The sequence below is a fragment of the Lepidochelys olivacea genome, assembly GCF_965140295.1.
Source record: "Lepidochelys olivacea isolate rLepOli2 genome assembly, chromosome: 10".
NCBI lineage: Eukaryota > Metazoa > Chordata > Testudines > Cheloniidae > Lepidochelys > Lepidochelys olivacea.
This window is the reverse complement of record NC_140420.1, coordinates 79029343-79045912: the sequence shown is the minus strand read 5'-3', so window position 1 is coordinate 79045912 and position 16570 is coordinate 79029343. Positions and strand designations below refer to the sequence as shown.

The window sequence follows — 16570 nt, the reverse complement described above, 5'->3', positions numbered from 1 at the left end:
TGGATTTTCCTCTGTGATCTTGATGACCAGTGTGGATGAGGTGTCATTAGCTAGGTCTTATGTAACAATATGGACTCTTCTCTGGTATCACTTTTCTGTCATTAGCTTCACTTAGATGCAGACCATGCCTCTAGGCCTGGCCCTGGCACACCTGCCTGTAGTTCTGTGGGTTTGGAGTAGAGCCCAAATACGCCAGCTAACTCCTAGCTCCTGCTGCTGGGTGCGGATTATCTGACAGTTGCATAGATTGATGCACCTGCCTGAATTAGCACAGAATTTGGCCCATAATTCTTCTTAATAGTCCTGAATCATTGCACTAGTTTATACAAACGAAGTGCCATTAATCTCACCACGTAAAGCCTATCCCATCTGCACCATTTTAGTTCTGGTTGTATTGTTGCTGTTTTGAAGACTGGGCTTTTCAAAAAGAGCCTGGTGCCACAAGTCCTCCTTTTCTTTTTGCTAATGGAGTTAGGCTCTCAATTCCCATGTACTGCCAATGGGATTTAGGGATCCAACTCCCAAGAATATTTAGAAAATCTTAGCCTAACCAAAACTGTGTTGTCAAACAGACAAAGGAATGTGGGCTCATTATAATCTGTTGTCCAGCAAGATATACTGTAGCTCTAATACACAACAGAGCTGGGCCCTGAGAACGGTGAGAATTGGATCGGGCCCACCTCTGATGCATGCCTGAGAGCCATGTTCACCTCTTCAGCCCTAGCTCCGAACTGTTGGCTCATGCAGTCTGTCAGTAACTGGTAACTAAGTGTCAAGTGCAAAGTTAAAATTGCATAACTGGTAAACATGGCAAACTTGCTTCCCACGTGCAGCCTTTCTGTTTTCATAGTTCATTGAACAAGCTAATAAATAGAAAGATCTGGATTAAAGAGGGTTCTTTGGTAAATGAAGGAGTTTTATTTCCAGCATGGTCAGAGCTCTGTGCTTTCTACACTGCCGTGATAAAACATCTCTCTGCACTAGGCAACGTATTCCCTATTTCCTAGCCCACAGCACTCAGTCTCCTACCCGCTTTGGAGATGAATGCCTTCTGTTTTTATATAGCGACCTCATTCAGCCTGCTGGAGGGCAAAGGAGACACTGGGATGTTATCCCTCTCCTGGGCCAGAAATGCACCTGTATGGCTTTGCACTTGCGTGTGCTGAAATAACTCTTTGTTATTTGCCAAGCTACGGAGGCCGCGGTATTTTTGCAGGTTTCAGAGTAACAGCCGTGTTAGTCTGTATTCGCAAAAAGAAAAGGAGTACTTGTGGCACCTTAGAGACTTGCAGCCTCTCTCAGTGCTCCCAGAGCACTTTATCATTTCCACTGCTGAGCAGGGTTGGAGAAACAGCCAAATGAGCCCTGCCCCTGTTTTCATAGCCCGAGGCTGAGGATGGGTCACACGATACATTTTATTCCAAAAGCAACCGAAGCTGTAACTCGTGGGCTGCACATCACCAACATTTAAAGAGTCAGGAGACAAATGACTAAGAACCCAAACCTGCACCTAGGCAAGTGGAGCTCGTGGTTAATGACTGGCCCAGTTTGGATGTGGATTTGCTCCAGGTGGGGGGTGATTTGAGGTTCCAGCTCAGGCCGGCAGCTCCAATTTTGATCAAACTATAATCCCTAGATTTTTTTTTTTTTACACCAGGTATAGTCAGTGCTTCTCGCGTTTGCGTGATCTTTGGGTCCAAATCTAGCCAGGGCTTGCGGGGAGGAGGGGGATCCTGGCCTGTGGAGCAGCAGGGCTCCTCTGTGACTGCTGCTGGCCCTTGCCCCACTCCGCTCTGTGTGTGCGCGTGTGTAAGTGGATCTGTACTGTCATGGATCCACCAGCTCTGCCCCCCTCAAAACCCCTTTGCATAGTAAAGAAAAAGCTGTCCCCATGGACCTCAGCCTTATAGCTCCACAGGGTGCAGATCTTCCTCTTCCCACAGCTCCAGCCACCCTGTGTGCTTCTTCGGCTGCCTAGCAAGCCTTCCGCTCCTGTAGATAGTGAGGGACTAGGGGGTGACCCTTAAAAAGAGAATAGGGTGAATACACCCACTGGGAAATACGACTGGATGTGGCATCTAGCTTGTAACTGGAGCATTGATCTAACCTGCCCCACAGCCGCACTTAGAAGGTGACAGGAGGAGAAACGTTGGGTTCAAAATCTTGTTTAACAAAATTATCTATAATAGCAGGTACTTGATTACACTGTTTATGTCCAATATGCCAAAGGCCAGGGTCCTTGCTCAATGACATCTCTGTCCTTACTGCCCTAAGCTCCCATTCAAGTCAGTGGGCACTTGCCTAACGAATAAAATGAAGCCCCTTATCCTGCAATCAGATCCCTCTGGGTCAGTTTGGCTGAGGTTCAATCCTCAATTTGTTTCTAATCTCTGAGATTTTTGTGTGTGCTAGCCTAATATTGCAACGCTTGGGTTTTTGCAGGGAAATGTTTGTTTCCCCATAAATATTTATTTATTTATCTATCTCCCTCCCGGTAGCATTTCTTGGGCAATCTTTTTGTAAAGGATGGACTGTGCTCCCATTTCCCTCTCCAAAAATATTCTAATCTGGGACTGAAATTGACCTGCCACTTCCCCATTAGTGTTTGCAAAACACTTTGAAGAGGAAAAGTGCTAAGCGTGAAATGTTTTTATCCTTCAAATCCTACATATTCTTGGGGGAAGGGAGAATAGAGTCAGACTTCCTGAAGCTCTTAGCAACCTGTTGAATGAATAAATACATAGTCCGTTATTTATTTATTTTTTTAAATAGCACTCTTCTGGGTCACCCAGCCTTGCTAAATACTGGCAGGGTGTGCAAGCGGGAGATGACCCTTCCTCCTCTCCAGACCCACAAAGACATACAGAGCCCACCACCAGTCCTTTTATTTTTGTCATGCTCTGGTTCTTGTTTGCTAACCCTGCACACAGAGCTGGGCTCTTCAGCAAGGAGTGACCAATCTGCTTCCCTCAAAGCTTCCAGCATGCTGCTGCATGGAGAAACAGAAAGGGGTGTGTGTGCGCTGGGTTGTTGGCAGAGGTTCAGGCGTCTCTAGTGGACACCTAAAGTGGGACTTGAGTGTGTGTGCGTGTGTGCATGTGTGCAAGCAAGCAACTCACATAGTCTCTAATATTCACACAAGATGGCGATGGAGTGGAGGGAGACTCAGCTCCCCTCTTAAATGTTCTTCTTCTGGACATTCAAAGAGTCCTGCTTTCCCCCCCCCCCCGGAGATTTTAAGGGTTTACATGGCGCTGGAGGACTTGCTTTGTCTCTGTTTTTTCTCTTTGACCTTCTGTGTCCTGGCTGTGGAAGGTAATCTGTGGTGCTGGGGTTCTCTTCTGTGTGTTGTGTGCAGGGGTGGGGGATCAGGGGGTGGGGGATGGCGGGCGGGGGGGGGAGGACTCTGTATTTAGGGGGATAGCCCCTTGCCCTCCTCCTCTGAGCAAGCAACACAGGGGGCTAGTGCAGAGCTGGGGAAGGCTCCGCTCCCTTCCTTCTCCGCCTGGCAATGGGAGCGTGCACCTCACCCCTGGCCATAAAATAAGGCAGCTGCCCGGCCGGGGGGGAATTGCACCTCCCGGGGGGCTGCTGCTGGGGCACGAAGCCGCGAGCGGCAGAGCGAGCCCGGCCGCTGCGGGCACGGCCAGGCAGCCGCTCCCGGCCCCGCTGCCCGGGCGGCCCGGCCCCTGCGCCCGCCAGCGGGGCCAGCCCCGAGAGCGCGGCGGGGAAGCGGGGACACAGCCCGCCGGGCTCGGCAGCGCCTGGTGCCCGGCGGGGCTGGGGCATGGGGCAGGCGCGGGGCCGGGGGACGGGCACAAAATGTGTCGCAAAAAGTTCGCGGGGCCGGGCTGGGATTTGAAGGGGGCGCCCGGCCAGGCAGATCCCGAGTTAATTTCCGTGCGGGTCCGGGAGGGGGGGGGTAATTTACTAGCCCCCCCCACCCCGCCCCACCCCGCGTTTACAGCTGCGCTGGGCGAGCTCGGAGCGGTGCCCGCAGCCCGCTCGGGGCCATGTGCTGCCCCCGGGCGGGGCGGCTCCCTCCGGAGCGGGGCGCTGCCTCCAGGCGTGTCGGGGCGAGGGCAGAGGGGGAGCCCGGGCTGGAGGTCCCGGGGGGGGGTTGCTTTGGGGGCTGGGCTCCTGGCAGCAGCCCATGCCCCCCGCCGGGAGACCAGGGGAGAAGAGGCCTGTGCCCCGGGGCGCTGCCGGCCCCCGGCGTCTCTCCTGGAGCTTCGGGGGGGGGGGGTTGCTCCAGCCACGTGCTTTGCTGCCTGCCCCAGCCATTGCAAGGGGAAGAGGGGCAGCAGCTGCGCCCTGGGGTGGGAGCTGCCCCCTTGGCCAGCGCTGGGGCAGGCTGTGGCGGGGGGGAATCCCTCTGTCTGCGGGCCTGGGGGGTGGGGGTTAGCCACGTGCCCCAAAGGCAGGGAGAGCAGTCGCCCCCCCCCTCCCCCCAACCCTGTGCCCACCCCCAGCCTTCGGGTCTGAGCCAGGCTTGAGCCGGGCTCCCAGGCTAGCTGGGTTTCGGGGTCCAGTGCTACTGCTGGGCTCCTATCACAAGGGGAGCCCTGGCCTCTCCTCTCTAGATTTGGGTGGGCTAATTCAGAGGGGCCATTTCCCTCTGGCCGGCTCAGCACTGAGGGGAGTGGGGAGGGGAGGGGCAGGCAGCAAGGGAGAGAGGGGGGTGAGGCCAGGTGAGGCGGAGGAGGAGGGAGGATTGATGGAGAGCAGCGTTCAGGCTGCTCTGAGATTAGGCTGTTCCTTGCCTCCACAGCATGAGATCTCTTTCTGTCTGCGGAGGAGAACTTGCTGGTCCGATCTTAGGGCGTTGAGAACTCAAATCCACATTTCTGATGCAGCCACCGGCCGACTCCGAAGGTCTGGGCCTGAAATGCCAGCTCCTGGCTAGCGGGGACACAGTGGGTGCTCCCGCCGGGCTCTGCAAGGCGGTTGCGTTGTGCGTGCTCATTGTGATGCTCGGCAAAACATCCAGGTGTAATTTTCAAGCAGGGGAAGCTCTGCAGAAAGCTTTGTGTAGCTAATGGAAACCGCTTCCCTTCTTCAAATGGGAACCTCTTGGTGAGCGTGAAATCTTGCTCCGAATATCTTCCAGTCAGGCCCAGGTACCTCTTTATACCTTAAAAAAAAAAAAAAAAAAAAGCGACATGACTTTACTTTTCACTTCGCTAGCTTACTGCCTACCAATGCAGGTTTCTTAGTTCTACCATATTAACAAATATTTAGTTGATCAATCAAGTAATCCAATAATAAACATACCAGTCACTCCACTCTTTGTAGGGATTGGTTACATGAATGAGCGGTGTGCACGTGTTCACGTACACATCTCTCGGATCTAAATCCTTGACTCTGTGTTTAACCACAGAAGCTTTCACCAAGGTTCGTTCATGTTGTGGACCTTTGGATGCATTGCTTCTTCCAGTGTGTACACTTGCCCATTTAAGCGTTTAACTGCATCTCTGAAAAAGTATTAGAAAGGCATGGGTTGCTACAACTTCACTGTTGCAATAGCATGTGTGTTAAATGTCTGCTCGACTTAGGTTTTTTTTGATTTAAGATAAACACACAAAACAAAGATTTAAGCCAGGAGCGTCATGCCTGTTTCACTTCATGTATTTATTCAGTCCTCTGATGAATTCAGGTTCAGCAGAGTAGAAGTTTCCATTTATTAAAGTTTTTAGCCCTTAAAGCTGCAAAGATAATCCTTTTTAATATGAGTGGATGGATGCAGGGATGTATTAATCCTGAGAGATGTGGACTGCTCTTGTTGTCTATACTGGGAGTTGATGCTGAATCCTACTGATGCTATTTTAAGGGCCAGATTATTGCATAATGTAGCTGCAGAATTGCATGCTCACAAAATTTACTGTTGCTGTGTGTGTAAATGAACAATGGTACAGGAAAGTTGCCCATTGTCATCCAAGGGGAGCATCTCTTTAGATGCTCTGGAGCATGTGGCCTTAACTTTTAGCTCCAGACAGTGCTCATGGTACAAGATTGTAGTTTTTTGTTTCAAAATTAACTTGTCAGATTTTTGGGTCAGGAGCCATGGTTCCTTGTGTGTTTGTATGGCAGGAAAGGCGCAGATGGCAGGAGAAGTGTAGGGGAGAGGCAGAGGATGAGGGAGGTGATGGAGAGCAGTGTTCAGGCTGCCAGAAACTGGGAGTGGGTGACAGGGGATGGATAACTCAATGATTACCTGTTCCGTTTATTCCCGCTGAAGCACCTGGGATTGGCCACTGTTGGAAGACAAGATGGACCTTTGGTCTGACCCAGTAGGGCTGTTCTTATGTTGAACAAACAGCACAATGGGTGGAGCCTTTGGGTACCACTGCAATACTTATTATAATCAATAATAATGATTTTAAAGGGTTGAAACTTTAGTTTTCAAACAAGATTCAAGAAGGAATCTGGAATTCCCTCTCTTGGATGTGTAATGGTGGCTTGCCCAGTTTTTGAAATCAGTGTAAAGAGAATAGTCAACATTTGTTTTTTAATTATTGGCTATTTGTTATTGTGCCTGGAAAAAAAATGACCTCTACGATACTATTGTTACTTGCTGGTTCACCCCAGTGCAGGAATATATAGCACAATGTGGAGAAAGGTCCAGCAGTGAAGTTGGTGGTTTTGGTGGTGGGGGGTGTGTGTGTGTGTGTGTATGGTCAGCAGGTGGGTTTTACTGTGAAAACAAAAGTCTTGAATTGCTTTAATCTCAAATTCATTCTGTGAAAGGTTGAAATGCTTTTTGAAAGTTGTGAACTGGACCCCATGGCCACTTGTTTCAATCCAAAATTCAAGCATCAGGGGGTATGAGATAGGAAGAAACTGAAGTGGGAAAGTCCTCCCCCATGGACTTTAATGAAGTTATGCTGAGGATTGGGCCCAGTATTTTGCAAAACCTTCTGCTGTCTAATTTGATACAGTTTTCTCGGAAGAGCCAGGAAGGATTTTTTTGAAAGATTCTTGCTTGGCCCTGCCAAAGGGGTTTGTACTGCTTGCTTCCCATGGGGCTCTCTAGAGGGATACAGCTTGCATTTGGGCAGCGGGAGGTAGAGAGCTAGCTTTCGAATTGAACGATAAGATGAAATCCATCTAGATTTATGTAATTGGTGTCTGTTGTAAAATCTCCTTTGTGGTTTCTGAACTGGTTTTCTTCCTCTATTACCTAACTTTCGCTCTGTTTTGTTCTTGTCGCATTCTTGCTGGCTCCACAGCCCTGCGGAGTGCTGAATACGCTTAGTGCCTTTGCCTAGAACAGTCAGTCTTGCTATTGTCCCAGAGGTCACATGTCTTGTCTTTTGCCATGGTAGCCTGTTCACTGCAGGCCGTCAGCTGCATGCAGATTCATCTGCCCTGATGTAGCATCACCTGATTGCCGACTTTTTTGGAGGGTGGGCAAATGTTGGTTTGCACGGTGGGCTGAGGGGAGCTGTACTTCTTGGAGCCTCCGTTTTCCATTGTGTGCTACATCCCTGTAGCATCTGCAGTGCCCTTGTGAAGGGCCATGTACTGATGCACATCGTAATCTGATTTCAGACGTGGCTCGTTTCCAGGTGCAGGTCTTTCCCAGTCTTGAGTTTGCTGTGGTTGTGCTGTGGCTGTCGTGACAGACCGTCTTTCTGACAGATAAGTAGGTAACCTCCAAGCGCAGGTCTCTAAAGTAAAAATCTTTCTGGCATATATAATAAAATTTCATGAAGTTGATAGATTTCGACTCCATACGGCTAAATGCAGTGCCTTGCATAATGACAGGTTTCAGAGTAGCAGCCGTCTTTGTCTGTAGTCGCAAAAAGAAAAGGAGGACTTGTGGCACCGACTCTAAGGTGCCACAAATACTCCTTTTCTTTTTGCGACTACAGACTAACACGGCTGCTACTCTGAAACCTTTCTGGCGTAGTTTCTCTTTCTTTTCTGTTGCATCTGGTGAGTGGGGAAATCGCATGTTTCGGGGTTTCTCCCTGCAGCTCCTTATGGAGAAGCTTGCCTCACCATGTTTTTAATTTTTTTTATACCTTCCTATTCCACCACTATTAAGTTACTCTGAAGCAATAAGAAAAAAAAATTAAACTCTTAAACAAACCAAAAACCCTTTCCACATTTCTCCTGTTTTTTGCAGTGAAATTTGATACAAGTTATGGGAATTTGGTCTAGAGGGTAGGGCACTGAACTGGGACTCGGGAGTCCTGTATTCAGTTCCCAACTCAGCTTCTGCTGAGACCGTGGGCAAGTCACTTCATTTACCCTTGTGTCCCAGTTGCCCGTCTTAAAAAGAAATGGGGATAGTACCTGCTTTTTTTCCAGAGGGTTGTTTGGATAGACTCCGTTAACGATTGTGTGGCACTTAAATGCTACAGTGATGAAGAACACATTGGTACCCAGATGCCATGGAGATGGGCGCACTAGAAATCCATGGAGACATAGACTACTGGCTTGCCCTGTGTGTGTGCGTAAAAGTTTGATTGTGACCCCCTGGTACCGTGGCCACTATAGCATTCATGTACAATAGTAGAATCTTCGAGTGGTGTGCCCCGTAGGTGGTGGTCAGCCATAGGAAGGCAGCTGCTCACAGCAGCCACAGGCAAAATGTAGCTGGATTTCCACTAGTGCAAGTACTTAGCATTCTGAGAAGACCCAGCCTGTACTCAGCACACTCTTGTAGCATTTAATGGCTGTGATACCATAATTAAGATGGGAATTAATATTTAATCTCATTGTAATTTGTTGTTGGACTCCATCCCAAACTTTTGCATGGGGTTGTGGGTGATGGAAAAGTATTATAGTTAGGGGATTTTTGCATGGGTAATTGAAAGAGATTCTTAGTCCTGCTGGGGAAGGGTAACCCAAAACATTTACAAATCCAATATGATCATCTTAGTCATTTTTGTATCTGTGGAAAGGAAATGTTTGCTTTACAGTCAGCTGTAACACTAAAGGGAAAATGGTAAATCTTTGTTATAAGCTCTTGCCTAGCACATATTAGGCCAAATTCAACTCTGACGCAACTCTGTCACCTTCAGGAGAGGAACTTGGCCCGGTGTCTATAATTTGGTTTTTTTTACTCTCGTTTTATGTTAAAAAAAACAACAACCCCAAAGCATTGTTTTATTGTGATACCAGCACTTGCATCAAGTGGCTTTCTCGCTATTGTGCTTTCCATTTCTTATAGGGAGAGCACAGTCTGAACACAGGATTGGAAGCCAGGAATCCCTGAGCTCTGATGTTGACGCTTTTGGGTCTGGGCAGGCCACTGAACCTCTCTACCTCAGTTTCCCCATTTTGTAAAGGGAGGATACTACTGATATTTACCTGCCTATCTGTCAGAGAATGTCATAAGGGGCTGGGAATGTGTGGAGAACTCTGTCACCCTAAGTAACTTTATAGCGTTTATTTGATTCCCATGCTTCAGTAACCCGAAACACGTTGATTTCTGATTTATCAACCTACAGCTGGTTTGTTTTTAAATGATGGTGATGCCCATTGTCATTTAGGCAGTACAGCTTTTCAACCTCTAAATTATTCATTTAAAAAAAAAAGTTCCATTTTCCTCTGATTTGCTTTCCTCCTCCCATCCTCTACCATGAAACGTTTGAGTAGAAAAGCAGTAAATAGTGGTTTGTGTAGCATGCTTGTCCCATGTTGTCCCATGTGGGTCATTGTGGGAGGAGAGCCAGGAAAGTTGCAAGGAATATAATGTTAGTTTTGGATGGATAATGAGAAATTGGGCCTCATTCTGGTGGTGGAGGGTGTAGGTAATCTGCAGGATTGACCCTTTGTCTGGTCCTCTTGGTGTGGTAATTGATTCTTGGTACTCAGCCCCGCAGTGTGGTAATACTGACTTTGCCCTCATTCCTCTATAATATCCATAGTGATCATATCTCTGATCGGCTTTATGAGTCGGGCGCCATCTGGAAGCTCTCTACGGATCCTAGGGATGCTAAATATCACTCTGTGCACAGCTTCCTGGTGTCAGGGAGGAGACCTCACCAGCATTTACCCTGCTGGGTTGCTGAAACCAAACACTGTCAAGTTCTGTTGGCTTCTAGAGAGAAACAAAAGCTTAACATTCTGGGGAGGAGCTAATCAGTGTTTACATTAAGCAAGGTAAGAATCTGTTAGAGTGACAGCTGCTGAGAAGTGAAATTCCCTGCAGGGCTTGACTTGCTGATTGTGTGTGGGTCCACAGCAAATCTGCATGACAAGGCTTGGTCCCGAGCAGAGGGGGGAGTCTTCCACACACCACCTTATCCCCATGCTAGTTTTTCCATGTATCTCATGCTCTGTCATTCGCATTTCTCAGAGTCAAGGCCCTTTGCCTGCAGTTGGTGGATAGGTGACGTTCCTAATTTACAGACACTCCTGTGAACTTTTTATTTCTGTGTCTATTACGCGTGTGGGCTTCTCTCTGTTTCTGGGCTAAAGCCTTCCCTGCTCTAACATCTGGGGAACCCCGTTGATTCACTATGGATCTGCTTTCTGTTAAAAGTCCAACACTGCTCCAAGGGTGCTAAGGATTGCAGGCTGAGTACCTCATTGCCCGGGGTAGTGGGTGATCAACATGACCCAGTGCCCATCATGGGGAGGGAGTGATGTACCCCGTTGCCCAGCGTATGGCCTGATTTTAACATTAGGTGCATTAAAAAAAAAATCAAGATCTGCATTTTGGGCCCACATTACCTGGCTCTGCCTCTTAAATGTAACCTAGGTATTGAAGCTCCGGGTCTGTCTTGTGCTTTTTTTTTTTTTTTTTTTTTAATTCAGTGACACAGATTCACCGTCTGAGGGTTGTTAATATTTAAGAGACATGTCTCTCCTGCATCAGTGCTGGTGGCGCTGCACGTTTGCTAAACGCTGAGGCTCGGGAGTGAGGGGGAGCAAAGTTTGTTCCAGCACAGAAGCTGGCAGGGGTTTGACTCATGGAATCTGTGGATGCAGCAGTCTGCAGGAGGCTACGCAGGGGACTTGTGCCCCACACTGCCTCCTGCCACTCCCCCAGTCCCTTCTGGCCTTAAACACTATGACCAGGGCAGCATGGCTCTGATGGATCTGTGCTCCTGTGTATTCCCTTGTGCAATGCTCGTGCTTGAGGGTGGGAGCATTGGACAAGGGAACCCACCTTTCACCCACAGTGAAATACACCTTTACTCTAGCTTCACCCTCTTTATTCTCTGGCCTACCTGAAAAGAGCATTGGATGTGAGGATTGGCAGTGCTCCCCAGCTCCTACCCCCTTCCCTACCCAGATCTGCTGGGCTTTTGTCCCTGTGGGGTTGGAATGATTTGGCCCCATTTTAATTTTACAATCCAAGACATGAGCAGGTTAAAATGGATCACCACATGGGGAAAGATCTCGGGAAGTCTTCATGGGTTAAAAGCAGCAATCACGTTTCAAGAATTAGTTGTCGAATAGATGAGGAAGGAACAGGGCCTGAGAACAGGATACTTCTGCCTCGAGGGGTCTCCTGACACTCACTGCCACTACTGCGAGGATGTGAAGGGGACAAACTGTCTTGTGTTTTACCTTCTGTACTTGGGGATTTTGCCTCCTTGCAAATCTTTAAGTAAACAATCAATAGACAATTAAGTTAATTGGTGTGACCAGATAGGTCATTACTTGATGCAATGGATTTCTCCTGCTGTCGCCTCTGAATCTATTAAGTATTTTGGGCCAAAATCTTCGATTGCCTACAAGGGCTTTGGTTATCCATCTGTCATGGGAGCATCAGTGGTGACCCCATAGTTTAAAACTGTCTTGAGATTTGCACTTAAATCGGGACTAAAATCCCTATGCATGACACCTTGCTGGCTGGATCAAATCTCCAGATTGGGCACACTGAGTCGCCAGAGGATAATTGAATTTTCCATGACATTTTTTAAAACTAAAATATGTACTGGTTTTAGCAGAGGAAGGAATTAAAAGTGCTCTTTTTTGGAAATCTTTGCCCTTTTATTCTTCTCACATTTCTTTGGGTTTGTCAAACCAACCCAGAGTTTCCAACTTGATACACTCCATATTCTGCTAACATCACAACCACTTCAAAAAATGAAACACAGAGTTGTTCTCCTCATCCAAGTCACTCAGTTGAGCTGTGTTAGTTCCATTAGCTACTTTAGTTTCCAGCCACTGCCGGCCACATGTGCTACCTCTGCTCCTGACAAAGCGTTGGGAAAGCATGCCGGGCGTCGGAGGAGAGATGGAGACTTAGGAGGGAATGGACATGTGTGGGAGCAAGCGGCGTGAACCAGGTGTTGGAGGTGTGAGCGGTTCTACAGAGGCTTGGAGAGATGGAGGTTTAGCTGGAATGTTGGGGGTCGCTGCAGGAGATGGGGCTTGTGCATGGGTTGTCACATGACTTGCGCATGTTCACAGGTGCGTCATGGGGCCTGCGTTGCAGGAAGCCAAATGCCTTTGTGCTGAGGCCCCATTTTGTTTGATTGTCCAGTATTATTCCCTTTACAGTGTTTTGTAGAGCATTCTGCAGTTGAGGTCGATTGTCCACTCCTGTTGAGACACAGGAAGTTGCCTTGTTACAGATGCCCACTGGCGATGCATGGCGTCACTAGAGCAAATACGTCGCAGAGGCTTATTTACATACCTGCACGGGCAGCATGCATTATTGCTTAGTCAGCACTTCTCTGTGATAGGTTTCAGAGTAGCAGCCATGTTGCATGCATCCACTGAATGCATCCGATGAAGTGAGCTGTAGCTCACGAAAACTTATGCTCAAATAAATTGGTTAGTCTCTAAGGTGCCACAAGTCCTCTTTTTCTCTCTGTGATATGTGCATTGAAGATCAATGGGACACAAGAAATCCAGCATCTGATCAAATACTGACTGCAAATCTCTCATCCACGTTGACCAGAAAAATAGTTGCAATCTCCCTTCTCAAGAATGATTTTGTAAACATAATGTAGGCTATTAGGCAGTGATAGGAAACCACTTTATCAGCTCAACAAGGTCCTGCTTGACAAGTTTATCCCTCAGGCCCTCAGGATGATGTAAACAAGGAAATACTTTAACAACAGAAAAAGATAAAAGAGAGCGATGGGCAGAGTTCTTTCAAGAGGTGCTAAAGAGACCGATGTCAAAAGAAACTATTGACTTTGACAAAGAAATCAGTACAAATATTAAAACTTGAGAAAGCTGCTGGTGAAGACCAAGTGAGTGGGGAAATGCTGAAAGCTTGAGTTAATGAGACCTAGGATGAGGAAAAGCCTCCAGAACAATGGAAACCTGGGATTATAGTCAAAATACCAAAGAAAGATGACATAAACGACTGTGATAACTGTGAGGTGGTACATTCCTATCAGGGATAGGTAGTCTGCTGCAGTAGTATCTTAAGTCGAATAAAGGAAGCGGTTGTGGTGAATCTAAAGGAAGAGCAGGCTGGATTTCAACCCACAAGATCATGTGTTAGCCACATTTTCACACTAAGAATAATAATCGAATGGCAAAAATCACCTAAACTTCATAGAATGCTTTCAAAAAAGCATTTCACAGCCCCCATTACAATTCATTCTGGGCCATCTTGAAAGGCTGTGGTATGCCAACAAAAGGCTTTATATCAAGGTGAAGTTTGCCCAGTTAAAGTAAACGCAGGCTTGAGTGAATGGTTCAGACATAGACACTGGTGTCAAACAAGGATGCATTCTTTCACCTCTCCTGTTTGGCATCGCTCTTGACTTTGCAACGAGAATAAGGGTAGACAGGTACAAAACAGGCATTGCATGGCATGACAACAGAAGGTCTAGGTTTTGCTGTTGATGTTGCTCTTCTAAGTGACCGCTCAACCAGCATACAAGTGAAGACTGAAAGACTGTCCACATTGCAAAAAACATGGGATTAAGAAGCAGTTTTGAAAAAGCAAATCTAATTTACATCCCAGCTCAGCATTACTCAGCAAAGGAATACAAGAAATGAGCCAATGTACGTACCTCAGCAGTAACGTGCAAACCAATGGGGATGTTCAGAAGGAAATAATGTCACACATTGCAAGGAGCTGCATTCATCAGCTTTAACAAGATTTGGTCATTGAAAAATCTGAAGCTTAAAGGCTAAATTACAAATCTTCAACTTCAATGTTATTTCCATTTTAACGTTTGGATGAGAGAGCTGGAAATCCACCAAAGAGAAAGATAGATGTCTAAACGCCGCAGAAAAATACTAGCTCTTAAATGGAATGAGCTTATAACAAATGCTGAGATTTGTCAGAGAGTTCAACAATCCCTTATCTCTCAAGTTATCCAGAAAAGAAGACGGAAATATTTGGGACATGTGTTAAGACTGAAGCCAGACCATCTGCCATGGCAGGTGAGCCATTGGGCAACTGGAAGAACATGTGAAAGGGGCTGATTGAGTGTTTGGAGGAATTCATTCAGAGTGGGAAAACTTATGGGACTTAACAACGTAGAGGACATACAAAGAGCAGCCCAGGATAGACAGTGATGGCGGAGCCTTCTTTGTGCCCTAAGAGATATTTAACAGCATGGGAAGGGTTCAGGTTCAGGTATTAGCCATGTAAATTACTGCCATTGACAATGATTGTGATGGAAAAGTAAACTTGAAACTCTGGTTTGATTTTTTTCTTAGGGTTGCTAACTAGTTGTTTATTGATTGCAGCTTTTGTCAGAGAACACAAAATATTGATCTAAATTATTTAGCCCCTTTTTTCCTAGATCAGAGTAAATACAACTTATTTCTTCCTCTCTGTGCTATACTCTCTTATCTCTAAATAATGCACAATGAACATTTTGCTGAGGAGAGAGACTTTTGATCCAGAATGTCAAATGTTGATCCATTAATGAATGGCCCACAGGAGCACACTTTGTATCTCATGCCCTTTCAAATGTCACTCGTTGAAAACCAGAATAGGAATGTTGTCTCAGGTGTTGTCATTGGGTTTTCTGTACATGCGCAAAACAAAGTTAGGTGAAGGTTGCTTCCAGCTGCCAGCACATTATAGCTTCTAATTTAGTTAGCGTTTGTTGTTGCTGCCAGAATTTTTTGCATTAGCAGAGAGAGTTCAATGTAGTGTGAAAGGCTTTCAATAACACTTCAGCAGCAGTGTGAGCTGTCAAATTATTCGTTTTATTCTCTGTTCTTCTGTACCAGTCAAGGCACTTTGGTAAAGCTCCTTTCAGCCAGCAGGTGGAGACATTGCCATGGCATAGTTCTGATTTCCCAGATGCAGTGACTGAGAGAGACTCTTGGCTGTGTGTGTATTCATTGAGCTCTTCATTCTAGTTCCCAAATTCGGCACCTTCCCCGTACTTAGGAAAGCCAAGAGGCTGCGTTCTAAGCTGTAACAGCGCTGCACAGCTAGCTGCCAACAGTATGTCTACATTGCACGCGAAGATGCAATTGTAGCAAAGATAGACATCCCCACGCCAGCTGTAATCTAGCTAACATGGGTAACAATAGTAATGCAGGCGTGGCAGGCTTCAGCACGGGCTAGCAACCTGAGTGGGTTTATACCCAGTAATATTGTGAGCAGTTTTCTGCACGAGTGCTACCTGCAGTGGGAGCTAAAATATAGACAAAGTGTAGGTATCCTTACTAGTGTCCTGACGCTAGAGAAGCCTTTTACCCTGGTCTATGCCATAGCATCTAGATGCACCAATGCAGAAAAACACCATAGGGATTGTTGGGTGACACTTAGCACTGAGGAAGTCCAGACTATTGCAGATGCTTGGAAGCCAGGTACCCACATAGCTGCAGAAAGCTGAACGTAGAAGCTTTCTCAGTGCGGCTTCTAGACTTTCCGGCAGCTGCCTGGAACCTCACCACTCCTGCTGCCCTCTCCCTTCAGGGCAAGTCCCAGGGGATAAGCTCCCTGCTGCAGCTCTCCTCTCTCAATCCCTCCCCATTAACCCTGCAGTCCTTCCTTTATAGGAACCACGCAGCCTGGTTCTACCCATCTGGGCCTAATTCTTAATCCATGTGCCCCAGAATGGGGCTCTCTTGCTCCCGTGAACCCTGTCACTCCCAGGGTGGTGTTTGGTTGTGGTTTAAAAAAAAGTACATTGCCCTAGTAGGGAATATTCTCACCAGAAACTTCTTAGACTGGAAATTTCACCGTATTACTTTTTTATGGCGTTTCCTAAGCTGAACTAATTGGGTATTTTGGAGGGGTGGGAGGCATGGTTGTGGGTGTGTTTCTTGTAGATTTCATTTTAAAAATGTGACCTGGATTATCTGAGTTACCTGAGCGATACATGTACGGGCTGTGTTGGAAAATGCAGGTGATTATAGGTTGGTGACTAATGAATAGTCCTCGGCTAGTGTGAGGTGAGCTCAATTAACGCTAATCCCGCTCAACGGCAGTAAAAGTTGGATAAAGTCAGTGAGACTTTGCAAGGCTTTGGTGGCCTTTACATGAGAGAGATGGCATGGGTGGGTGGGAAATAGTCAATTTCCTTTTCTTTTTAATAGAAAAGCAGCTATTCAAAATGGCCAGAAGTCCTCAAAACTAAATTAAATTTCTCCTGCTATCAAGATGCATGCTGGAGCCAGCAGCAGCTGCTAGTTCTGATTTATGGCAATATTAACTGTTTGGGTT

The 16570-nt window shown here is 47.0% G+C and overlaps 1 protein-coding gene across 4 annotated transcripts in view; it reads left to right on the top strand.

The window, feature by feature from the left end:
* Window positions 1–2968: 2968 nt before the first annotated feature.
* The window catches only part of IGDCC4 (immunoglobulin superfamily DCC subclass member 4), a 198101-nt gene continuing 184499 nt past the window's right edge, over window positions 2969–16570 (top strand). For 3 of the 4 annotated variants that reach the window (XM_084641364.1, XM_084641358.1, XM_084641363.1), the window contains exon 1: window positions 3120–3315. In XM_084641364.1, coding sequence (XP_084497490.1) covers window positions 3249–3315 — 67 coding nt within the window. In that variant the 5' untranslated portion in view covers window positions 3120–3248. Of the gene's footprint in view, window positions 3012–3119; window positions 3316–16570 lie in introns of those variants that run through there. The other variant, XM_084641360.1, reaches the window with a different exon arrangement.